This window comes from Euprymna scolopes, chromosome 24, assembly GCF_053919585.1.
Source record: "Euprymna scolopes isolate OS-2025 chromosome 24, ASM5391958v1, whole genome shotgun sequence".
Taxonomy (NCBI): Eukaryota; Metazoa; Mollusca; class Cephalopoda; order Sepiida; family Sepiolidae; genus Euprymna; species Euprymna scolopes.
The window spans coordinates 78,584,576-78,611,355 of NC_136505.1; the positions used below are offsets into that span (position 1 = coordinate 78,584,576).

General features: G+C 38.7%; 1 protein-coding gene across 3 annotated transcripts in view; it reads right to left on the reverse strand.

Annotated features, from left to right (window-relative positions):
- Positions 1–26,780, reverse strand: part of LOC145246786 (very long-chain specific acyl-CoA dehydrogenase, mitochondrial-like) — a 296,798-nt gene that overhangs the window by 16,660 nt on the left and 253,358 nt on the right. The window contains exons 15-16 of one of the 3 annotated variants that reach the window (XR_013863168.1): positions 20,248–20,348; positions 15,657–15,805 (exon numbers count right to left, since the gene is read on the reverse strand). The exons of 1 other annotated variant lie outside the window; for it this stretch is intronic. Coding sequence is in view for 1 of the 2 variants with exons in the window: in XM_080108581.1 (XP_079964707.1) it covers positions 15,657–15,805 (149 nt within the window). In the remaining variant the exon portion in view is untranslated. The remainder of the gene's footprint in view (positions 1–15,656; positions 15,806–20,247; positions 20,349–26,780) is intronic. One more of the 3 variants, XM_080108581.1, reaches the window with a different exon arrangement.

Sequence of the window (26,780 nt, forward strand, 5' to 3'; positions counted from 1 at the left end):
GCAGCTTCTAATGTGACATTCCATGGGGGTATGTTGGTATGTCTCCAAATGATGCTGCAAAGGAGGTTACTGACTGGTTTCTTGTTAGAATAGATACCTTCATTCCTTATCAAAAGTTTCAATGCAAACCTTTTTCTCTCTGGTTTTCATCTGTGCTTGTGGCATTACCCAGTGTAATCATTACTTTAATCAGTTTTGTCAGGATGGTTTGGAGACTTCCAGACAATCTTACAGAATGTCAACCACAAGAAGTTGCCCCTCAGAGGCCTCAACGTGAGAGGATTATGAAGTGTTTTATTGATCTCGAAGATCAGGGGGGCATGTGGGGCATATGGTTAGAAAAAAAAATGTACCGGGCATATCTGCATCGCTCTTTGGGAAAGAAGAAGGAAAGGATGGCTAGCTCATTTATATACACAAAGGGCATCTTGGGAAGGCAGGGTATGATGAGAGAAGCTATTTTTTTTTCTTGTCTCTTCTGTTTTTCTTTGATAGGAGGATATAAAAGCTGGGAAAAATTCCCTAGAGGTGGCAAAAAGAAAAGAATCATGAATATCTTCTCTTGAAAAGTATTTCGTGTTGCTGACGTTCAGATTGTGCAGTGTGACATTGGTGGCGAGAGGCCAGGTGTGGTCGACTGGAAAAGAAGAGGTCAGAAACGTGCTGTTGTCGAGCGAGTGACTCACTCCTTCCCGAACCCCAGAACCGAATCCTGATTGTAACCTTAGAAATACAATTATGGGATGCTTGTCCGTAGAAACTATATTTGCAAGGAAAATAAGATCGGTGTTCAATAAGCTTATTCTCTTTTTTAGCTGCTTTTATTACCCTATGAACTTTAGCTCTATTTAATTTGTATTCTATCAGATTTGAAGTTGTGGGTTGTTTCTGAAATTTCTTTAGTGCAATTTTTTGCAATTTAATGGATTTCTGACATTTGTCAAACCAGGGTCTGTTGTACCGGTTAGATGCTGAAGTTTTAGGGATGCATTCATTTGCAATTTCTACTAGTGTTTCTGTGAAAAATTCTACGGTGTTGTTTTTCATTAGTTGGTTGTCTGTCTACATTTTTCTTTGTATAATTGCCAGTTGGCCTTATTTAGTTTCCATCTGGGAAATTTTTCGCTGTTGAATTCTAGAATTTCTATCACTATTAGAAAATGATCACTGCAGCAAGTGTCGTCATATACTTTCCAGGTTAAGTCCATATATAGTGATGGACAATAATGGCTGAATGGTTTCCACTAGTTGGGTTGATGTGTGTAGGTGTACAATCATTGAGGAAGCATATATCATTTTCATTGATAAATTCTTCCAAAATTTTGCCCTTTTTATTGGTGTCTTTACATCGCCATAGTATGTTATGACTATTGAAATCTCCTAATAGGGCGAAAGGTTTGGGTAAGTGATCAATCAATTTTTTAATCTCATTTTTATCTATGTCACCATTTGGAGGTATATATAGTGAACGTACTGTCATTGGTTTATGTAGTGTGGCATTAATAGCAATTGCTTGGTTATTGGTTGTTATGTTTATTTTGCTATGGGGTATATCGTTTCTGATTAGAATTGTTAGTCCCCCGGAGATCCTGCCTCCAAAGTTATGAGTATACTTAAAAATTTCGTATTTCTTAATATTAATGTTGTCTTCTTGTTTCAGAAATGTTTCTTGACATACTATTGCAGGGTATTCTTGCGTTAATAGAAGTAGTTCATTTATATTTGTTTTTAAACCACGACAGTTCCACTGGATTTTTTTTTGGTTTTTGTTAGTCATTGGTATCAGATCTTCGGTCTTCTATGTCCATTTCTTCAAATCTGTTTTGTGTTGGGATTCTTGATCTGGAAGTTGAGTGTGATCTGTCTAGTTTTGTTTTAATTTCTTTGTTAAGTGGAGGTTTATTTCTTTTCTCTTCATGAGCGTATTTTGATATGTTTTTTTTTCTCTGTAATTGGAGTTGTTTCTGTGGGTGTTATATTTTGAGGTTTTATGAGTTTTTTGGTTTCGTTTTAGCTTGAGAGTTTTGTCCAGTTATAGAAACTTTTTTTTCATTGTTGAATTGTTTTATAGTTTTTTAAAATTCTTCCATAAGTTCCTTCATTTCATTAAGTAATTCAATAATATCCTCGGGTTTAATGTTGAGTGAATTTACTTTTGTTTGTTTGATTCAGTAGTTTGCTGTATGTTTTTTTTGTCATTTCAGAATATTTTACATTTTCTGATCGTTTGCGGGCTTCTTGGAAAGTAATATTTTTTGTATATTTTATTTTGTTGATTTCTTTTTCACTCTTCCATTTGTCACATTCTTTTGAATCGGCACTATGGCCTTTTTAGCAATTAGTGCATTTCGGCTCTTTTTTACAAGCTGTATGAAGTTCATTATCTCCACACCTTACACATGCTGGAGGGCGGGTAGAGCGGTCTCGATGGTGTCTGTATCTTTGGCAATTGTAACACCTTAGTGGGTTTGGTATGTAGTGTTCGACGTTTACCATTTCATACCCTATTTTAATTTTGTTTGGGATTTAATGAGTATTGAATGTTAAAATGTATTTGTTTTTATTATTCCGACAAGTTTATTAATTTGGACTCTTAACATCAGTAACATTTTGTTTTTGTAGATTAGTCTGAATTTCTTCCAAAGAGCACAGTGATAATTTAGTACTCCTGATTACGCCTTTGCTAATGCTCAGAGATTTGTGGGGGGTAAATTTTAACTTTTTGATTGTTAAAACGTCTCCATTTGGAAATTTCTACAGCATATTTTTGGTTTTCTACTTCAAGAAGTAATGTACCATTATTTTGTTTTTTTTACCATTTTAGGTTTGATGTTAGATAGAATCTTTTCAATTTTGAATGGAGATATTTTGGTTATTGGTTCCACTTCAGTTGTTTCTATAACTATGAAGCAGGGGAACATTTTGATTTTTTTGATGAAGCTCTATTTCAGAGTCAGAACTAATGACATCAGATACTTCGGTGTGATTTCTTTTTTGAGGCTTTCTGGTTTCCATTAATATATTTGGTTTGTTTCATTTTTCCTGCTCCCCACCCGCCTTGGAGTCCTATATGGGAAGTGTTGAGGGGGTGGGATACCCATTCGGCCCAACCCAACAGGGATACAGGAAAAGTATACTCTTCTTGCTAGTGGATTCAAGCACCTGTGGTTCTTCAATTTCTTTCTGAAAGCCTCGTTTTCAGTAAGAATTTTAGTTTCTCAGCCGTGTTTAGTCCATTATTCAGCAAGTTGATTGGCCCTGCAGCCACCGCTTACTAAATCAGTTTATTGTATAGTGTGGGAAGTGCAAGCATATTTTCTTGTTATGTCTGTCTGATTTAGAGCTAGCCATGACCAACCGATTGATTGGATCAGGCCTGTCCAGCCATCCGTCTTAGCTTAAGTAAGGGCCAAAGAGGTGTGTTGCATCTCATGTCCTTAAAATACCCTGGACATGATCTGCTCAACCACCAGTATTCCGTTCGTAAGCCTTAAGGTATGCCACCCACGGTCAACAGGTGGCCCCATTGAGGGACGTTTACTCTCTGCAGGGGGGGGGGGCAGTCGGCGTATTCTAATGCCCCACCGACAGGGCTATGTGTTATTCAAAAATTAAAAGAATAACAAAGTTTTGGGAAGTGAGCACAGTAAAACAAAAAGTGGGAGAGTTTACATCATCCAATACCCCAAGAACCCACATAAGCACCTTCTTAAAGAAAATGTCGACTTAGTGGCTTGAATATTTCACCACCACAAAATTGCAAAGAGCCAATTGATATTATATTTGAAAATTTTCACGTCAAGCTTCTCCAAAGTTTAGATTTTCAAACAGGAAAAGAAAGTTTACAGATTTCCTGAACATCAATTTTAAAAGGAAAAAAATATTTAACAGCTTTTCTTTTCTTCAGGAAAAACCTGCTATGAAATGGAGGTACTATGGGACTGTTACCTACCTATTAATGGACTCTTCCCTATATTGATCAAAAGCCAAGTACTCTCGGGGGAATAGGAATGTGATTCACTACAGAGATCTGACTGACAAGTAAACCTCGCTTGTGTCACCACTTTTCTCTGTAACTTTGTTCTTTTTCAATATATCTTTAAAACCTATACTGTGTTCAAAGTTACCCTTTCATAGTCTTAATTCTGGATCCACATAAAGAGTAGAGGGCCAGGGTGGTGAGGCTTTCTGGTGTAAAGCAGATCAGTTCCCCAAACATGAATAGATGAAAGAACCTTTAAGATATTTTCAAGATTCGTGAAACATCCGGGAAGAAGTAACAACTCTGAAACCAAAAATTGGACTCGTAATAATTGAAGATGGAGAACTGACATAATTTGTGATCAGCAAAGTCATTCCCAAGATATTATAAAGGAAACTACCAGAAATTTATCAGTTAACCCAAGAAAGACTTGGGTGTGTTCAATCCGGCCGATAGAATACTCCAGAAAAAAGACCAATTTAAAACTACCACGATTATTTCATTAATTACATGTGGGAGGCGAACAACCTGTTTACTGTCCATATAAACACTGGTGATTGCTAATGTGTATGGACAGGACTAACAGAGGAAGAGAGAGAGAAGAAATCATAGCTTTCATGACCCAGGTCTGTTAAAGTATAATGTGTTGGCATATTCATTCTGTCATAATGGTATTAGTAATTGTAATATAGGTGGTACTTTCTTTACCACCTATATTACAATTACCAATACTGTAGTAAAAGGTTAAGTAAACTTAAAACATTGATAACAGTGCACATGAACGAAGAGAGAATACCAATGAGTGATCTTCACTGAAATTGACAAATTGCACAAATTTAAACCGCTGACAGAAAATACAGAAGTTCAGGTGGAAACCACACCTGCAGAAAAGGTATCTAAGATAACGGCAGGAACCTGCTGTTCAGTCAAAAATTGTAAGGAAATGGAAAAAAAAACCCCCCCAAAAAAAACGAACATTTTAAAAAAAAATATTCTTTTAAATGTAAAAAAGAAAAAAGAGAAAAGGAAACACAAAGGAGAATGACATGCCACAGAGACAAACGTCAAAATTCAGATGGTGGTTTGTTTTATGGCACATCAACTACTTTTGGGTCATTTAATGCTGAAATATTAATTGTAATGTGTTAGATGTTGGTTGGTTGTTTTTGGTCTTTCTTGTGGAATCTTTTGTTATATCTTGTTGTATATTTTAATCTCTTTTAGGAATTCAATAATTTTTCCTGGGTCGATTTTGTTAAATACCTCTCTTAATACTATTTTCTTAGTAATGCTTTATTTGGGCCCGTTTAAAGTTCACACATCCTATTAGTATATGATGTACTGTGTAGAGCTCCTGACACGTTATGAAAATAGGCACCTCTTCTCCTTTTAGTAGATGTGAGTAATTAACGTAGTCTAGTTATTACTTTTTCTTAACATCTTTTTTGTATCTCTTATTCCGAGGCTTGGTGTTACTTGGAATAATTTATTCTCTGTACATGAGGTCCAATGTTTTTGCTATTTTCTTTATATATATATATATATATATATATATATATATATATATATATATTGGATTTTAGGTCTGTATAATGGATTTTTCCCATTGTATGGTTTTGTTTAGGTGACTCTTTTGCTGCTTTATCCACTTTTTCATTCATGAAGATGCCAATGTGGCTTGGAATCCAGCAGATGATTATGTATTTATTGTTTTGGTCTCACCCGAGTGCGCAAGGAGGACCCTGCATGGGGCAGATGGTGTGTCAACAGCCAGGACCTGAGTGTGTGAGCTGTGCGAGGTAACCAAGGTGGAGCAAGTACTGCCACTGCGGATGAAGGGTGTGGCTCGTGAGACGTATCGACAACTCTCGGAGAACCAACGGAGTGACCTTCTGAGGGAGCTGCTGTGAACCAGAGCGATGTCTCACTGGTCCCTGACTCGGAGTCAGACTCGCTCCTGTTGTTCACGGATAGCCGCGATTGTGTTGTCTGCCGTAAGTCCTTAATGTGACGGGGTACACTGTCGACACACACACTGCTTGGACGCATCACTGAAGTGATCAGCAAGCAAGCAAGCAGTGTGTGTCAATGGTGTGCCCTGTCCCATTAAGAAATTATGGCCGACAACACAATCGCGGCTATCCGTGAACAACGGGAGCAAGTCTGACTGAGTATGGGACCATCGGATGAGCATCTCGCTCATAGCTTTAGTTCGTATTCTGACCCTCCTGGTAAGGGTGTCCGAAATCCACTTGTGGACGCAGGCAGAATCTGTAAACAGCTGCAGGATAGTCGACTTCCAGAGGATCGCCAAATTTATCCCCTTGATGACGGCATTAAGCTCTGCCAGGTTTCTATGCTGGGAGTCTCGTTCTGGGCGTAAACACAGCAGGCATCTTCCACCACGGCCCCATCATGGACTATTGATACGCCTGTGGCAAGAGAGCTCGCATTAACCCACACACTCAGGTCCCGGCTGTCAACGCACCATCTGCTTTGTGCAGGGCCCTCCTTGCGCACTCTGGTAAGGACTGCCTCCAGCATTGTGTTGAGAGGGGCGTCGTGTACCACATCGTCCCATCCAGTGGTGACCTCAGACGATCTCCTCTTTATGAACGCCACCGCAACACAAAGACAGCCGCCCACAGAGAGATGTCCAACCAATTTTCAGCACCAAGAAAATACTTCGCGTGACATCGTGGGACATGTCTGGACCCTCATTTTCCCTATTTCCAATGCAGGACGTTGTCTTCTCTCCGGAACTGTAAACCGAGCACCCGTGCGCCATCCTGTAGTCTCTCCGGCTCCTTACTGAAAAGTCCAAAGTTGCAGAGATGCTCCTCTACACGTGTCACTGATACAACCCCTTCATTCACATACACGTCATCAATATATGCAGATGTTGCCTGCCTTATGCACTCATCCTGAGCCAGAATGGTGTCAACAATCGTTTGCATAATTGATGGCGCCACGTTGAGTCCAAACCCTATACGGGTTAAGCAGTATCTCTTCCCTTTAACCAGAACTGTCTGATAAGGCCATAGTGACTGGTATACACACACTTGAAGGTATGCCTTCCGAAGATCAAGCATGCACACATTAAACCCTGCTTGCTGCCATTTCTGTAATTTATCAGCGCCCATGTCTGCGCGGGACATAAAGAGGTCCACGTGTTTGTTTAACTCGCTATAATCGAGCACAGGCCTCACTATTTGTTCGTTTGGCTGGACGACCGCCATTAGTGGGATTAAACACTTTAGAGGCCCCAATGCCTTCTCAGGATAAGGAACCAGTCATCCATTGTCTATCCAGGTCTGTAGTTCCCTATCATACTCTACATGAGCTCCAGGGGAAATCTTGTACTCTGGCACTCTATTAAACAAAGTCTCTGGCGGTTGCTCGTCCAACCACTTCCAAGCCACTGTCTAGGACTTTCTGCACTGGTCAAACTCCGCACGAAAATCAGGCTTATCTAGTGTGAGTGCTGCGCAAACGCACTCTTCGCGTTAGCAGAACGTCACGTTCCCGGCTCCATCTACTACAACGCCATCCAGCTGCACAATTGCGTCCATTCCTAAGAGTATCTCCCTGTCCATAATCAGAGATTGCATGGCTACTTCAGGCCTGCTACCGATGTTTATGTTGATGACACCTTCTCCGCAAGAGGACAACGAGCTCCCGCCTACAGTCAGCACCGGAGTTCTTATCGTTTTCCAAGTGTCACAACGTTCTTTGCGCACAAGTGTCTGGGTGCAACCTGTGTCCACAAGCGCGTGGCACTCATGCCTGTTAATGCGTATGCTCACCGCAGGTAGCGCCTTGTTTAATGACGATCTGGGGAGAAGACTGGCGCTGTAACTTCCTCCCTTAGTCCGTTTCCCGGACAGACGCGAGCCAGGTATCCCCGGTTTTTGCATTTATGACACCGCGGTCAGCTAGGCTTCTGGGTCGTTGACCGTGATGATAGGCAATCATGGGCCCAATGGTTTGCACCCCCGCATCTAAAGCAGTTAACACTTCTGGTGTTCTTGCTAGCTGTAGGCAGTGGTGTAGGTGCACATGCGGCCTCTCGAGGTTGCACCGTGGTGACAACTTCCTCATCTCTGGTATCCATCAGCATGGCATGAGCCCTCTCAAGCAGCACTTTCAACGACAGCTTGTCCATTCGGGTTGAGGCTTGCAAAAGTCCCTTTGCATGGCATGGCAATCCATTCACGGCAGCTTGATAATATCATGAGGATCAAAAAAGAATATGCGCTGTCAATGGAAATCTCCCTGATAAGATCCAGCCTGAACAAGGCCAATTGTTTAACAAGAGTTCCCCGCAGATGGATTGATGCCATTAGAAGAACCATCGAATTAATACAACCGGCCTGCACCGCAGCCGCGTGTTCTGCTAAGTTTGATCAAATCAATGAAGTCCACCACCAAAGTGAACATCCAGGGATCAAGCGAACCTTGTATTTTACTAAGTTAGATGACCCTGAAGTACGAAAAGCAGATGTTAAAACAGTGGTTGAGAGCTGCGTGGATTGCCAATCCATCGACCTGACATCTGTTCGCTGGGTAAAAGGAAAACTGGATGTAAAGAGCCACTGGAGCCAGCTGGCGATAGATGTTACTCACCACAATGGCACCTTGTTTAATGATGATCTGAGGAGAAGACTGGCACTGTAACTTCCTCCCCTAGTCCGTTTCCTAGACAGGTGCGAGCCAGGTGTCTCTGGTTTTTTTCATTTGTGACACTGCAGTCTGCTAGGCTTCTGGGTCGTTGACTGTGACAAAAGGCAATCACGGGCCTAATGGTTTGTGCCCCCTGCATCTGAAGCAGTTAACACCTCTGGTGTTCTCGCTAGCTGTAGGCAGTGGTGTAGGTGCACATGGGGCCTCTCGAGATTGCACCGCGGCGACGACTTCCTCATCTCTGGTATCCATTAGCATGGCATGAGCCCTCTTCAGCAGCTCTATCAATGACAGCTTGTCCATTCGAGTTGTGGCTTACAAAAGTTCCTTTGCATGGCATGGCAATCCATTCACAAAGGCTCCCTTTATCCACCACTCTAGTGGCATTTCACCTAACTGCTGCAAATCTGTCAAAAACTCATCCATGGTCTCCCCTGACTGAAGGCGGCGGGCGGTGAACTGTTCAAATACCGTAAACGAATCCGTCCCATAAGCCTTTACAAGAGTACTCTTGATTTCCTCGAGGTCACTCCGTTGGTCCTCTGAGAGTTGCTGATATGTCTCACAAGCCGCACCCCTCAGCCGCAGCGGCAGTACTCATTCCACCTTTGTTACCTCACACAGGTCACACGTTAACTCTACATCCTCTAGCCATTCTACAATTGGAACGTCCATTGCTGCACCACTGAACACTGGGATGAGTCAGAGATCAAACTGTCTTAGAGCCATGATTAGAATACAGCCAAAATAGCTTGTATCAGAAGTCTTTGTCTAACGCAAAGCAACAAAACTTTTTGGCTAAAACGTTAAGCAGAGGTTCGCTAGTCACAAGTTGAATCGAGTAGAGTTTGTTGTTCACAACACGAGATACACGTCGACGTTCTCTATTCTCATGTCTTAAAATGCTTCTCCCATTCCTCCCAACAACTCACCTTTTGTAATGTTTCGGGCACACCCAATTTGCATATACCACACGAAACTGCTAGAGATCTACGCATGACCGGAGGCTTTAAAAGACAACAGCCGCCATCTTGGCCTTTTCTTTTTCTGTCTTTCAGCCAGCTGCCAAGACAGATTTTCGCCTGTTTCTGAGGTAGGTCCTCTCTATGTCTCTCACACTCCCTCCTTATCTCATGATCACAGAAATGGCAATGGGGTGGTGATCGCTGTCGTCGAGTGCTTCTCTGAAAGGGAACGATGCATGCCTCTTCTTCGCTTAAGCTCTCGTCCACGAACTTTGGGTTGAAGAATACCGCTTGCGCTGGGAGGCTACTGATATCAGAGTCACCTTCTGAGGGAGTTGCTGTGGACCAGAGCGATGTCTCACTGGTCCCTGGCTTGGAGTCAGACTTGTTCCTGTTGTTCACGGGTAGCTGCGATTGTGTTGTCGGCCGTAAGTCCTTAATGTGACGGGGCAAAACTTTGTTCAAATTACAGCATTCCATCAAAAAAGTACTTTACTACAAAATAATTATCGATATATTTACAAAAGTCTTGATAGAATTAGCAGCATTTCATGAACAGAAATTTGGACAGCTACAACAGATAATGCTCCCTTTCTGAGTTTGACAGGTCATTGGTTTTCAAATGACTTTGAACAGTGCAGAGCTGTGCTTAGAGTTGTTCCATTTCCTGGTGCACACACAGGTGCAAGAATAAGTGAAGAATTGCACAATATTCTGGAGGAGTATAAAATCTCAATAAAGTTTTCTTAGTCTTGTGGGATTCAGGAACAAATATGGTGACTAGTGTCAAGGAATGTGATTTAGAATAACTATCATACATAGCAACTCAGGCTAATAGAAATGCAGTTTCTCACTTTAATTGCTTTCTATTAGCAATTAGCAAATTAATTGAAATACAGGCTCAGTTTAATTCAAAAAAAAAAATCATTCATGATGTGACCACACTAATTAGATAATGTTTATATCGTAAAAAGAATTGATTGTTCATTCTTTTATGAAACTAAATATTAAAAATGTCAGCTAAAAAGAATGAAGAATACAAATTAAAACTACATTGTGAAAAAAAATAGGTTAGGTTAAAAATAGGTTAGGAGAGGATTCTTTGTTTGCAGAAGTGTTTTGCACAAACATGCATAGCTACATGAATTGGTCATGTTTGAGAAACACACTTCTGAAGTCATAGCAAAAGGGGGATTCTCAATATAGTAGCTAGAGTCTGTCAGAGCAGAACTGTTAGCAGAGTCAGTTGGAGAGAATTGATCGGCTGTGGTTAAAAGTAAAGAACCTTACCTCATGCATCGTGCAGCTCGTGTTAGGAAAGAAAAAAAAGAGAAAATAAAAATGGCCGCCCCCTGGTATTTATGGACTGAAAATCACGTGATGTGACGAGAGGGGGGAGGGGCTATGCAAATGAGATGTGGTTGGGTCTCTATAAAAGAGCCGTCTTCTTTATTTTGAGCGTCAGTGTGGAAAGTGCAGAGAAGAAGAGAACAGTTGGATTTGAGTTTGAGACTTTTGATCTGAGGTTGAGTTCAAATTTAACGTCAAGCTATTTCGGCACAGTGACAAAAATAGGTGACCGACTAAGATTGAGCAGCGATATCCTGAGGCCATTTACTGGAGAAGGTGACATGGTTGCGTGGCTTAACAAGCTGAAGTTGGTGGCAAAGCTGGAGAAGATTGAGGATGTAGCCATGTTAATACCAATGTATTTGGAAGGAAGTGCTCTAGCGGTCTATCTAGAAATGGGAGAGACGGATCAGGCCATTGCTGAGAGCATTGAAAACCGGTTAAAGACCGCATTTTCTGAGAGCGCGTTTGAGGCTTACAACAAGCTCAAAAGAGGCACCTGGACTGGGGAGTCTATGGACGTGTACGTGGCAGAGATAAGGCGACTAGCAGGATTGGCTGGATATGGGGGACACAGCCTTGAGAAGACTGCAACGCTGGCGCTTGTAACTGGTTTCCCTGATCGCATCTCCATGGAACTGCAACGACTTACTGATATTGAAACCATGGAGGTGGAGGAGATTCTAAGGCATGCTAGAGTTTTGGCAAAACAGCCCGGTGAGCTGGGGGCAGTCGCGGCTACTGTGGCAAGCAGAAAGGAGCGACCAGTGATGAAGCAAGGCCGTGGATTTACTGGTAAATGCTTTTGATGTCAAGAACCACACCTAATGAGAGACTGTAGGGTGCCACGGCCAGACATTATCTGTTTTCGGTGTGGCCAAGTAGGGCACATTAGCAGGAATTGCCCTTCACTTTTGGGAAACGAGTAAAGGGGTGCTATTGCGCCAGTAGTCACCCCTTTTATACTGAACAGGCATATGAGAGTTTGTTGCCACAGTTAGTGATCACAATCAATGGAAAGAGGGCTAGAGCTCTTGTTGATACTGGATGTACAACAACACTTATTACTACGAGCATCGCCAACTCTTGAAATGGAACCAGCAACGTTAGAGTGGTGGATGGCAAAGAAATGGAATGCTGTGGAGAGGCCGATGCGGAGATTGTAGTAAGGAATATGTCATTGCGACTAAGAGTGATCGTGCTGGATAGACTGGTTGCAGGAATTGATGTGGTGCTGGGCCTGGACACGATAGACCGACTGAGAGGAGCTACTATTGTTAAAGGCCAGGTGAAGTTTGGCAATCAGAGTGAACGGGAATAACAGGAAGTGTAACCAGGGGTGATACCAACCAACCGTCGAAACCCCGACCATGTCTGATTGAGGATGATGACTTTCGAGCCTGCTTCGATGGTGAAAAATGGATGGTAGAATGGCGATGGACCGCGGAGCCACCCGTATTGACGAATCGGGTCAGCTGCTACAAAAGCACACTGAAAGGAGCTGCGGAGCCGCAGTTTGAAAAAAGTTGAGAGATGGATAGATGAAGGAATATTAATGCCGTGGTCAGGGAAAGTTGAAGGAATTTTGCCACTCATGGCTGTAGTCCACCCTATTAAGAAGTTAGGCCAGTGTTAGATTTCCGTGAGCTGAACAAGTTTGTCGCTTGTCATACAAAGGACGGAATCGATATGTGTGAAGAAGTCCTAAGGAAATGGAGAAGGATGAAGCAGGCGACTAAAATTGTGGACCCGAAGTCAGCCTACCTCCAACTCCAACATGTGGATGAGAAATTGTGGAAATATCAATTGGTAGAGTACAAAGGTCAAGTTTGTCTGACCGGATTAGGATTTGGTCTGAACTCCGCACCAAAGATAATGATGGCAGTTCTTAAGACAGTGTTGGCCAAAGACGATGCAGTGAAGAGAGGCACCTGCTCTTACATCGACGATGTACTAGTGGACGAAACAGAGGTGACTGCGGAAAGGGTGAGAGAGCATATCAAAGCATATGGACTGACGACAAAACCGCCTGAGTCACTGGAAAACGGAATGGCTTTGGGATTTCAACTACAGAACAATAAGGCAGGAAAATTGATGTTTGGGCGAGGAAATGAGATCCCTGAAGCCATTGTTGACCTAGCCAAGAGAGAGCTTTTCTCTATATGTGGAAATCTGGTTGGCCACTACCCAATAGCTGGATGGCTGCGAACTGCGTGCAGACAGACTGGCAGACTGGGACAGACAGTTGGGAAGATGCAGTTGATCAAGAAGTGCTTCTCATGATACAAGAAGTCATTGCAGAAGTGAAAAAAATGGACCCTGTAAGAGGAAAATGGCATGTAAAGGAGGGCCATGAAGGTGTGATATGGACTGATGCTAGCAGTGTAGCATTAGGGGTATTATTGGAAATAGGAGAAGTGGCTGTTGAAGATGCTGCTTGGCTATGCAAAAAGGATGATAGTGCTCATATCAATATTGTGGAACTCAATGCTGTGATGAAAGGCATCAATCTGGCTCTAAAATGGAGGCTACAGATAGTGAACGTTAAAACAGACTCTGCAACAGTGGTGTCGTGGATTAAATCGGAGCTGTCTGGTGATAAGCGGATCAAAACAAAAGGAGCAGCGGTGATGCTTATCAAGCGTAGACTTGGAGCGCTGGGAGACTTGGTTCGAGAATTCAAACTAAAGGTAACTATTACCTTAGTTCCGTCACAAAAAAATAAAGCAGATGGGCTGACAAGAGTCAAGAAAGCCTGGCTACACAAGGAAAGAGACGGGGCTCCAGCATGTTGTGCAGTAGAGAATTTAAAAGACCTGCATAACCTATATCATTTTGGAAAGGAACAGACCCTTTACCTGGCAAGAAAAATAAACCCGCAAGTCATAATGCAAGACGTCCAAAAGGTGGTGGAACAATGTAGGGAATGCCAATCAATAGACCCTGCACCGGCTAGACATGAAAAAGGGGAACTGCATGTTGAAGAGAATTGAAGATTGGCCATTGACATCATACATTATCAACATGAACCGCATGTAACTATGATTGATTGTGGGCCTGGGAGAGTAGCGATATGGCAGAAAATCAAGAATGAAACAGTAGAAGAAGTAAAGAGAGTTGTCAAGGAGGTTTTTATGGAAAGGGGGCCAGTAGAAGAGATGCTGGTGGATAATGGTATGTCTTTCCGCTCGGAAGTTTTTAGAGACTTATGTGCGGAGTGGAATGGGGCTATATTTTAGAGCTGCATACCGTCCAAGTGGAAATGGAATTAATTATAGAGAGGCACCATCGCACTATAAAAGCTGTGGCATCAAGAAGCCAGATTTCACCCCAAGAAGCAGTTTTTTGGTACAATATGATGCTGGAAGCTGGTCAAGACGAAAAGAGAGAAGAACAGGCCTGCGTGGACATCGCAGTTGGTGGAGAGGTGTGGGTGAAACCACCCAATTCTCGTTGCACGACTCGCTGGGGAAAAGGTACAGTGACTGAAGTACTCTCCAAAAGCAAGGTAGCGATTGACGGAATGCCTCATCACATTTTAGATATACAGAGAGTCTCCTTGCCATCAGAGGAAGGGGAGGTTGATGCTGAAGTGTCTGAAGAAGAGCCTCTTCGACGATCGCACCGTGAACGAAGACACCTAGCATGGATGGCAGACTATGATACTAATTATTGATCTTAGAGATCAAGGGGGCATATGGTTAAAAGTAAAGAACCTTACCTCATGCATCGTGCAGCTCTTGTTAAGAAAGAATAAAAAAGAGAAAATAAAAATGGCCGCCCCTTGGTATTTATGGACTGAAAATCACGTGATGGGGGAGGGGGTATGCAAATGAGATGTGCTTGGGTCTCTCTATAAAAGAGTCGTCTTCTTTATTTTGGGCGTCAGTGTGGAAAGTGCAGAGAAGAAGAGAACAGTTGGATTTGAGTTTGAGACTTTTGATCTGAGGTTGAGTTCAAATTTAACGTCAAGAGTTGACATCGTCAGAGGAGGGTCCCTTAGAGGTGAAGGGGTAGAAGATAAACCATGTAGAACAAATGTGAATTCCTGACATCAGCATTTGATCGGTCTAATAAATAAAAAATCATCATTGTGTTTTTGTAACCTTTGTCATATATTTCAACACTCAAAAGGTAATGTGTTAATCATCTTAATATGAACATTTTGTAACCCTTCCAAGAATATATATTTCCCCTCCTCTGTTAAGAACTTGTATATATCTCCATTCAGTATCTATACGAAGTCCCAAGCAATCCCAGAAATGATCCTCGTCATCTTAATATATGTCCCCTATGCAACAGTTGGACCATATTAAATTTTTATGTCGTGTCTGCATTTGAAAAGTTTTGCCTTTTTCATTTTCTTTTCGTTATTATTAATATAGAGATGTATAGAAATTAAAAACTCACTTGATTCAACTGATTTACATCAACACAACAGTAAATGCATAACTATTAACAAAACAACAAGTTAATCATAGTACAAAATCACAAGCACAATATCTGAACAGATATTGTGCTTGTGATTTTGTACTTTGTTTTTTTGATTTTAAATCAAATAAGATTTTGTAATTCATTTAAAATAACTATGTCTGCTAGATGTATCATTAAAACAAATGTGTGACAGATGTATCATTAAAACTTCAAACTATTAATATTGAATAAAGCAAAATTACCTCTTCACAGAAAACTTTGCAAAGAAGACTTTCATGACTGGCAGAAGGCAACTTCTGTTCAAGAGAACGAGATGTTCGAGAGAGAGTACTGACCATTCCATAGATATTAATGGCTGAATCTGCAATTCTGTTTAAAATAAACTGCTCCTCTGCAAGGAAGATTTCAAAATATCTTTAAATAATATTTAAACTCCAAACACAAAACAAAAAAACAGTAAATTAAAATGAATTGTATAAACTTGATAAATCCATCACAACTATCCACGTTATCTGTAGTTTATTATTTTTGAAAACTAAAACAAAATAATCTATGCTGTTTTTATTTAATGCTATCTCTATTTTATGTGTGCGTATGTGCATTAAAAGAAAACTGAAAAGAATGCATATCACAAGTACAATATAAAACATCTAACATAAAATGAAAATTATTTTATTAGATTTCAGAAGTTGAACCCAAATTGCTTTTAAGCTGTCAAATCAAAATAAGTTATTAAATAAATCTATATGGGTTAGATTAATCAAGAAAAAATAAATTTCCCAAAGCAAAGATAAAGCTTAATATTTAAAATGTCCAATAGAGCTATTAATACATAATTAGAGTATTAAATTCAAGGTTTTATCATTTAATATCATTCAAGGTTCTATAATTTAGTGACAATTTGGGAATAAAATAGTTTTCATGCATTTTTTTTTTCTAAGATAATCACAGGAAGACAAAAAGATGACAAATATAGGGACAAACAGCATTAAAAAAATGGCAAATAGGGTATCAGATCGTTATAAACAAAAGTTCAATTACACAGAAAAATCGAAAAGTAAGCATAAAGATTTCACACACACACATTATATATATAAGATGCTCACATGTTAACAGTATGAATCCTTGAATGTCTTGCCACTCTTAGATTTGTAAATTGCGATGCCTCTGTTCAGTCTCAAGAGGCAATATAAAAGTAGCTGCATGTGTAATTGTGAGGCAAGGGTTGTGCAATACTCAATCACACCTTTCCTGAATCAGCACTGCTTGGGTCCAGTGGCAAGGAGAGGCCCAAGACTGGCTGAAAACAATGCTAAGATCAACAGAGAGCACATACAGTATATGGGATTCCTGTTGTTATAGCTTCTCATAAAACTATCCTGTCTTTGTGTAATTGAAATGATTTACAAATTACGCTTTTGACAGAAGGAACAGTAAACTTCAGATTTTTTTTTCCAAATTTTCTAACACTAGTTTCTGTAGAGAATGAAGATGACCAATGAGACAGGTCGGAAAAAAGTGGAATACTGGGCATCATCCAGTGTTATAAATATGGCACTGGTCTCGAACTTGGAAGACTTTTAAGTTCACTTTACATGGCGTTACAAAGAGGATTTAATTTTTATTTCTTATTGAAATTTGAATAGTAATGCAATCAGAACAGCGCAATGACGAACATTACTTGCAACTAGTTTATCAGTTGATAAATTTACAAAAAGAAAACAAGCTTTTTGCTGGCAGAGAAAATGTGTTGAACCAGCCTCACACTACAAAACCAGACAGACTTGTGACTGAGCATGGTTACACTAACAGGGATTGGGCATCATTCATTGACACATGGGCCTAGTACAAACAAATGTGCGGTTTAACCGACCCTGTGAAAATGCACAATGAGTTAAGAATGACTTGTTCAAATGAGATAAACAAACTTTTTTCAACATAGTAGAGCCTCAAGCTCTCAATGTAGCCATGTATCAGAGAACATGTTGTCGTAAGATTCACCTAATTAACATACGTGGAATGTCAACTATATAAATATGGTTGATATCATAAAGACGGGAGAGACAACAAGATCGAGAGTTGATGACTACCCAGCCGACAACTTCTCCAGGGATAGTCTTCTATGACTCTACCAATGGACTCCATGTAAATATTGTATATATTTTATGCTCTCAATACATCTATTCTATTTTATTTTTGTGTTGTAGTTATTTTTTCCATGCGTTAACTTCAAAGGTGAGGTTGTACTTCCCATGAAGCTTAATGGGATTGTTAAAAAAAATAAATTTTTATTTTGAAAAATCGATAAAACTTATTGGGTATGGATTTCATTGAAACATTTGAATTGTGGGATAAACCTTTAAACTCGCTCTGCAGAAAAATAGAAAGTAACATGCAAACAAGACAGGACATTAAAAAAGAATTAAAGAAAACATTTCTGGAAATTTTCCCACCTGGTCTTGGAAGATGTAACAAGTTTGAAGCCAAATTTGAGCTCAAGGAAAACACTATGCCAATTTTTAAAAAGAAATGTAATGTTCTTTTCGCAGGAGTAGAAAGAATTAATGAAGAACTTGATAGATTGGAAAAAATGGGAATTACATCAAAAGTAGAAACTAATTCATGGGCTGCCCCGATTGTGTGCATCAAAAAGAAATCAAACCAAATCAGAGTCTGTGCTGACTTTTCAACAGGTTTGAACTCGATGATTAAGGATTACCATCACTGAGCCCAGAGGAGATTTTTAACAAGCTAAATGGCAAATATATATTTTCAAAAATCAATTTATCAGACACCTATCTCCAAATTCCCGTTGAATAGGCATGTTCGAAGTTACTAGGGATAAACACTCATAGAGGGTTATTCAAATTCAACAGGCTTCCGTTTGGTATTAAAGTGGCACCTGCCATTTTTCAACAAGCTATGGACGTCATGTTGAAGGATTTGGAATTGCATGCACCTACTTGGACTATATAGTAAGGAGTGCAACAATCAACAAACATCTAGAGCGTCCCATTCAAGTATTCCAAAAAAAAAAAAAAAATCAGGACTTTGGGTTTTAAGTCAAAGAGTCAAAGTGTGAATTTCGTTGGAAGAATTTAAATATTTAGGACACATAATCAACAAAAATGGCAGACTTTCAGATCCGGACAGGTCCATTGCAAAGTTTTCTCGGGCTCGCTAATTACTATCAAGCACTCATTAAAAAAATGCACAAACTATTGAAACAAGACAAGGCATGGGAATGAACAGTTGAGTGTCAGAAAACCTTTGATGAAATCAAGAAAATGCTTACATCCAACCTCTTTTTAACCCATTACAATCCAAAACTGGATATTGTAGTGACAAGTAATACCAGTTCATACGGTGTATGAACAGGTATCCAACACATAATCCAAGATGATTCTAGGAAACCAACTGCACACGCTTCTAGAACACTACTTCCAGCAGAAAGAAGTTATTCACAGATTGAAAAAGAGGCTCTGAGTATCATTTTCGCCAGAAAGAAATTTCATAGATACATCTATGGCAGGCACTTTATGCTAGAAACGGATCATAAACCTCCGATCACAATCTTTGGGTCGAAAAAAGGTTTACCCATTTATATGGCAAATCGATTGTTGAGATGGGGTACCATTCTTCTCAATTATAACTTCCACATAAAGCATCTATCATCTAAAACCATAATTCACGCGGATAATTTATCAAAACTCATACCGATTCAAGAAGAAAAATTTGAAGAATCGATTATTGCAACTATCAGAACAAATTATGAAGTGAAAATCATGATAAACAATATTGTAATAGAAATGCCAGTTACATTAAATGAAATCAAGAAGAAAGCTGAAAATGATGATTTCATTTTAGACATAAAAGCAAAATTGTAAGAAATGATCAAAAAGTGCAGATCTATTCAATATGTGATGGAGTTTTATTATATAGCGAGTTCCAAAAGGTTGCAGAAAAAAATACTGCGAGACTTTCATATGGGTCACCCAGGTATCAATAGAACAAAAGGCTTAATGTGGAGCTTTGTATATTGAAAAGACATGGATGTGGATATCGCAAGCATGGTTCATCGATGTAAAGGGTGTGTGTTAACAGCAAAGGCACCGTCCATAGTACACAAATCATGGCCCAAGACGGATTATCCATGGACAAGATTACACATCGATTTTGCTGGCCCAGTAGAAGAATATTACAACTTAATAATAGTAGATAGTTTTATAAAATGGCCAGAAGTGCTACGCTGCAAGAAGCCTACAACCAATATCACAACAAGCTTTCTACATGAACTATTTGCTCGGTTCGGTGTGCCAGAGTGTTTTGTGAGTGACAATGGGATGCAATTCACTTCTGAAGATTTAAGGATTTCTGGGAGTTATACCAAATTAACTATATAACAACGTCACTGCATCATCGAAGGTGCAACAGGCTCACAGAAAGATTTGTCAACACTTTAAAGCACGCTCTGAAAAAAGCCTCAGGAGTTCCAATGGACAAGGTACTTCAGTAGTTCCTACAAGTGTACAGGATTATGCCGAACTAGAGAACACTCAAATCTGTTACCAACTGAACTAATGTTTGCCAGAAAAGTTAAGTCAGTGTTTGACAAACTTTTGCTGAAACAGAATATAGTAAAGAATACAAGGCATACATCTAGAAAAAGATTCATCTCTGGAGAGAAGGTATTTTTCAAGTGTTACAAAAACAATGTTGCATTCTGAGAGCGAGGCATAGTGGATAAGAGAATCGGTGACCTGATTTACATAATTAAAGGGCCAAAAAATACTCATAAAAGGCACCAGAACCAACTGGAAAAATGTTACTTACAAGAGCATGAAGAGAGTATACCGGATGAGGAGGAAGATCCTATAGAATTTATGAAACTTTTCAAGTGGAACTTCCGCAAAATATTCCTGAACTGAGAAGATCTGGTAGGAAATGAAAGTTCAAGGATCCATTGGTTACAAAACGTAAATGACACTAAAAATTACAATGATGGACATATTTATATAAAGTATGCAAACTACCCCATAATAATCATCCCATATATGAAAATACCCCATAATAATCATCCCATATATGAAACCATTTTGAAATCCAAAAGGGACTCCAAAGCTTGGAAGGAGGGGGTTGTTGTCGTAGGATCCACCTAATTAGCATACGTGGAGTGTTAACCATATAAATATGACTGGTACCGTAAAAACGGGAGAGACCCAACGAGAGACTCAGAGAGAAATTGAGATCGAGAGTCAACGACTACCCAAAATCAGTAGCGGTCTCCTCATGACTATACCAATGGACTCTATGTAAATAATTTATATACTTATTTTACTTTTGTCTTGTAATATTTTTTTTTCCATGTGTTCAATCGAGTTTCAACAGAACACATTAGGATTTTACTTATCCGAGTCACCACTGAAAAACTTAAGAGTTAATTCCTCGCGACTTCCCACATCAGATACCAAAAGCTGACGAATAATGGGATAGCACCATGTGGATGTTCCCAGAAAGAAATGGTTCCGGACAAATCTACTAGAATCCTGTTTACCCTATTGGGAACATTTGGAACACTGTTTATGGCAGCACTTCAAATGAAGTGTGTTCAATACCTGTCCCATCAACTGTTACATGTCAGAGAGGCTACTGGAGATGTTCACCCAGGAGCAAAACTATCAGCTGTGCACACACCCATTCCTGTCCCTCATCATTGAAAAAAGACGGTGAAGGAGGATTTAGATAGTGATGTTGCGTTGGGCATCATCGAGTCAGTACCCGCAGGTATGCCTATGGTCTGGTGTTTGAGGATGATGGTCGTATCAAAGGATGGATAGATTACCAAGAAGGACGGTGAACCTACAAAATTTTAATGCTGAAACAATGAGGGGAAACCCATCATACTCTGTGTCCATTTAAGCACGTGTCTGTTGTGCCTGCCTGAACCAAGAAAACAATTCTAGATGCATGGAACAGATATCACAGTTTACTACTCTCTCCCAATGGCCCAAGACGCAACCGCCTTCATAACAGAGTGAAGCTGTTATTGGTACCTTAGAGCACCCAAAGGTTTTCATGTCTCTGAGGATAGATACACTCGCCAGTTCGACGACATTACGATAGACATGTCCCGAAAGACTTGTTGCATCTATGATACACTTATCTGGGATAAAACTGTGGAATCTGCTTTCTAGCACACAGTGGACTATATCACCCATTACAACAGAAATGCAATCACCTTCAATCCTGGTAAGTTTCAATTTGCTGGTGACAAAATCGAATTAGCCAGCTTTTTAATAACTACTGACAGCATAAAGCCATTCTAAAATTCCCGACGCCGACAAATATCACCAAACAAACTTTTCTACGAGTAAAAAAAAAATATATATATAAAACATTGTTCAGAAAATTAAGGAGCTGGGAGTCAAAACATTCGAGATGAACAGGGCAATTTACCTTTCAATGGACTATAGTAAGGTTGACATTAGGTATTTTCTGTTTCAGAAACACTCCTAGTGTTCAACAGAATGAGGACCTAACTGTGGTAAGGACCACTGGAAAATGATTTGGGCTGGATTTCATTTTACGAAGGATGCAGAATCTCGCTACAGAGAGGGAGAAGCTCTGGCATTGATATACAGATTGGAGTCTTGTAAGATGTCCGTTTTGGGGTGCCCAGATTTATTGGTTACAGTGGACTACCAGCCAGTGGTAAAAATATTCTCAGATCAGGTCCTGGAAAACAAAGAACGCTTGCTTGTTTTCTTTCAAAGAACAGTCATTAATGTACGAATTGAACACATTCCTGGAAAACTTAATACCACAATGGACTGCACCTCCTGATACTACTCAGCAGATCGAGGGAGGGCATGCAAGCATCAATCACAGCAGCATACATGCATTAGGGCAGGTCGATTTTGGAACCCCGGTGAGGTAATGGTGATGATAGTTGGGGTTTGACATAGAAAAGACCTACACAAAATATTTTTCTCAAAATCGTTATCTTTGCTTGAGGAAATGACTTTAAAAGTTGAAAAATTGAAGATATTAAAAGTTTTTCGGTGAATTCTCAAGAACGTTCCGTCATCAAAACAGTCTATATTGTTAAGAAAATGGAATCATTATTTAGAATATATTTTAAAATACATTTTTAAATAAAATGAATGAGGATAATCAACTAATAAAATAAATATTAACTGTAAAGGCAAAATTATGTTTTTTTAAATGATAGCGACCAAAGTTTGCTTTTTCATTTCAGGAACTTTTTGGGGATGGAAACATTTTAGATTTCACCGTCGCAAAACACGCTCGTTATTAATATTGAAAATTAACATTTGCTTATTATTTAATTTGGAAACATTACGATTTAGGCTTAATCATTTCGAAAGGAAAAACGAAAAAGACTTGTTTAAAATATATATTATAATATTTCAAGTGTCTGCAGTGTCTTGTTCATTTTATCATTTTTAATGTGTTTTTCTATTAGGTTGGTGTAAAAATAATGGCATTTTTTGACGTTCAAATGAACATCAAAAACATTATTTTTATACCTACCTAATATTTCACATCAAATTCTATTTGAAATTTTTATCAAAATATGGTAATACTCCAGTTTATATGAAAACAACAAAAAAAAAATAGTCCATCCAATTTTATTCTACACAATCTTTATGAAACATAACCACGTAAATTTTCAAGTTTTTCTACTTAATAAAAAAATACTATGCAGAAAATTAGTGTAAAATTTTAATTTCTTTTATTTTTAGGGAGTAATTGCTTTTAAGCAGTGTTTTTCTTCTAAAATTATAGTTTTAAAATCAGAAAACCCACAAAGATTAATACAAGTAAATAAGGAAACTCTTTTAAAGGTTTTTCGTTATTTGTGCATCTATGTTATTGTGCTAAAATAACTTTGTTATTTAGAAAGCCATTCCAATATGGGAAGGAGGTCGTATTGTAACTATTCTGTATTTTAACCTAAAAATTCAATAAACAAAAATTTCATAAAAATTAAATTTAACTTGAAAATACTATTAAAAATAGCATAGTAACATAGATGTACAAGCACTGAATTTTCACACTCTAAACACTAAACATTCGTTTAAAATGGCACAACTACAGCAAGAATGAATCTCTTTATGGATAAATTCATGTTATCGAAGGAGGAGCTAAAACCTGCTAAAAATGTCTGAACTAAACAATGATGCTTCTGATTTGGTTTGGTCCTCTCTCTTCAATACATCTGATCCAACTCTACAAAGTTTTTCATTATTTCTTATAACTATCACTTATATTTTTTATAGTTAACTTAGAAAATTGGGCCCTTGAATCAAGGCAGATGGTTAATATAAGCCACAAGATTAATGTGTTTATGGACTAGAGTTGTCTATCCTCAAACACTATGATAAATTAAACATTTTGGTCAAATTTATCATCCAAGTTTATGCAGTTTGAGATCAAAACTGACAATATTTTTTTAACCAACAACAGTATATTTTAATATGATTCAGAGAACAAAACAGTTAACTGATATCCAAATGACTGTTTTAAACAGTTCAAAATATAGTGCTTTTGCACTACTTCTGGAAAATATAATATTGATGATAAACTCAAATGAATTGGATGTGAGAGAAGAGAGCATTCAAACGATTATTTCCATTAGGTAAATAAATATTTATCTATTAAATTTTATTAGTTTTCTTAATTTACCCAAACAATAGTTAGTTTTATTCATATTACATCGCAAAAATATAAAAAAAATAAATGTTTTCAAATAATTTTGGGGTTTTTGAGTTGTTTTTCCAGAAATACTGAACAACTCAAAAAAAAAAAAAAAAAATGAAAAATATTACTGCTATCAATTTTGCAGCCACACACTGGCCAAATTTGATTGATTTTTCTCAAAAAGTTGTGTATGGACAGGAAGCAAGGCATAGACACATTATTACAAAGTCATCGTGCCAGCAAATTAGACCTTCATTTTCCTCGAAAGGAAATTATACAGAACAATTTAGTTCTATTATAAGTTTATATAATAATATAAACTTATAATAGAACTAAATTGTTCTGTCTAATAAAAATTAAAATATATGGTTCTGTAACTTGTATCAAGTTGTTATATTGTGTAATACATCTCCACATATCTTTTTGAATTGTGAAATTTAAAACACTTAGTTGTTAATCAGCTTTCTTTAGAATTTTTGTTTAATCAATGCAGTAAAAGTTGAGATATTTTGCTAGTTGTGATTCATAATTAAAATTATAATTTATGTATTTATTTTTCTTTCAATGTATTTCATATAAATATATCAATTTTAATTGAATATTTTATAAAAATAGTGAAATTTCAAAGTCAGTGTTGTGAAAAATACTATGAAAATCAAGAATTTTTCAGCATTTTTCTATACAATTTTTAAAATGAAATGCTCAATTTTTTGTTCAAGATGGGAATCTAATTTTTGGTATATGTTCTTATCACATCAAATCCCAACTATCATAACCAGTGCCATGTTGATTTTCTGAAAAAAGTTGCAAATCAACCTGCCCTAACCTGCATGGCTCCAAATTTCAAGCTATAACCTGGGATAGAATCATGGCAGCTACAACCACTGACAAGGAATGCTGAACACTAGCGACATATATAAGAGATGAGTTCCAAAATTCATGTCATGAACTGCCACGAAAAGTCCAGCAATTCTGGCCAATGACAGGCCAACTATATTGTCTGGAAAGGGTACCCATAAAAAGGGATAAAATTTTGATACCAAAGCAACTTACAGCTGAATTACTAGAGGCACTGCACTCTGCCCATTAAGTGATGAATAAGATGTTAGCTAATGCTAAACAACAATTATTTTGGCCCAGTCTAGATGCTAGTATCTGACAAACAAGGGCACAATGTTGAAAATGCAATTCGATGTCCCTGTCCCAACCAAGAGAACCACTAATGCCACCATCAAACCCAGAATTTTCATTCCAAAAGACTATTGGACCTACTGGATATGTATGGAAAAAATTATATAGTATATGCAGACTGATATACTGGCTGGATTGAGTTTGTCCTGCTACTGCCAGGCTGCAACAGTATGCAATGCATTGAAGGGTTGGTTCTACACATATGATGCATCAGAGGATATATCATCCGGTATAGGACTAAAATTTGACTCATTGGAGTACAAAACATTCCTGGTAACCTGGGACATAAAGAGACGTATATCAGCTGCACATTATCCCCAAAGTAATGGCAGAGTGAACTGGCCATAAAAACAGCCAAAAGAATGCTCATGGACTGCATTGATGACTATAGCTACCTTCATCATGATCAAGCAGTATGGGCAATGATGACACATCCCACCAGGACTTTGGATTATCACTAGCTTAAATGTTTTATGGTCGAACAATAAGGGATCACCTCCCTATTCTTCACAAGAAGCACCGGATTCACAAGCATTGGACAGAAATCAAAGAATTGAGAGAAAGGGCGATGGCAAAAAGGCATGTGCTAAACAAAGAACAGTACAATCTAAGCCCCCTCCTCGCTAAACTTTCACAAGAAACACCCGTCTAGCTGAAACCACTATCAATAATTTCCCCCACTCTTTATCTGTGTCTAAACCTAAACATAGCTTCTATGAACAAAGCTTCTTTCTTAGAACTGCACGCCTGTGGAACTCTTCCATTTGCCTGCTTTCCAGCTGCCTACAATTTAGTCGTCTTCAAGTCCAACGTAAACAAATTCTTGTTGAAACATTCCCTTAAGAAATCCAATCAACCAAATTTCAACTACTAACGACTACTACAATATCATCCCATTGACTACTTTAATGGAAGACAGCATATCTCCGGCATATTCCCATGTGAGATGATGGACATGGAAAAGACAGATGATGATGTAGTGATGGCAGACAGCACATCCAACACAGATATGGAGGTGGATGACCAAGACCCGATCAGGCACAAACCAACAAGTCTGATCCCATGATGCAGCATGAGAGTATCACAACCACCTTCCTCAAAATTGCGAGGACCAACTCACAACTACACAGAACTTTCCTAACAAGTTATCACAAAACACCGGTATTGCAGTCATAAGGTGAGGAGAGCATGTAGAGAATGGGGATGATCGATGAGATAAGTAAAAAAAAAAAAGTGTTATAAATACAGTATTGGTCTCGGACTCTGGAGATTTGTAAGTCTACTTTACAGTTTAATTCTGCTTTTTTGACATGCTTTAACACCACATAATCTACACACAACTACAGGAATCCAGCCTGGTGCATCTGATTTTAAAGGATTTTCATTTCTATACTGGTGTTATTTGATTGTTCAAGAACTACAATGTCAGGCGTGAGAGCTTTCTAGTTAAT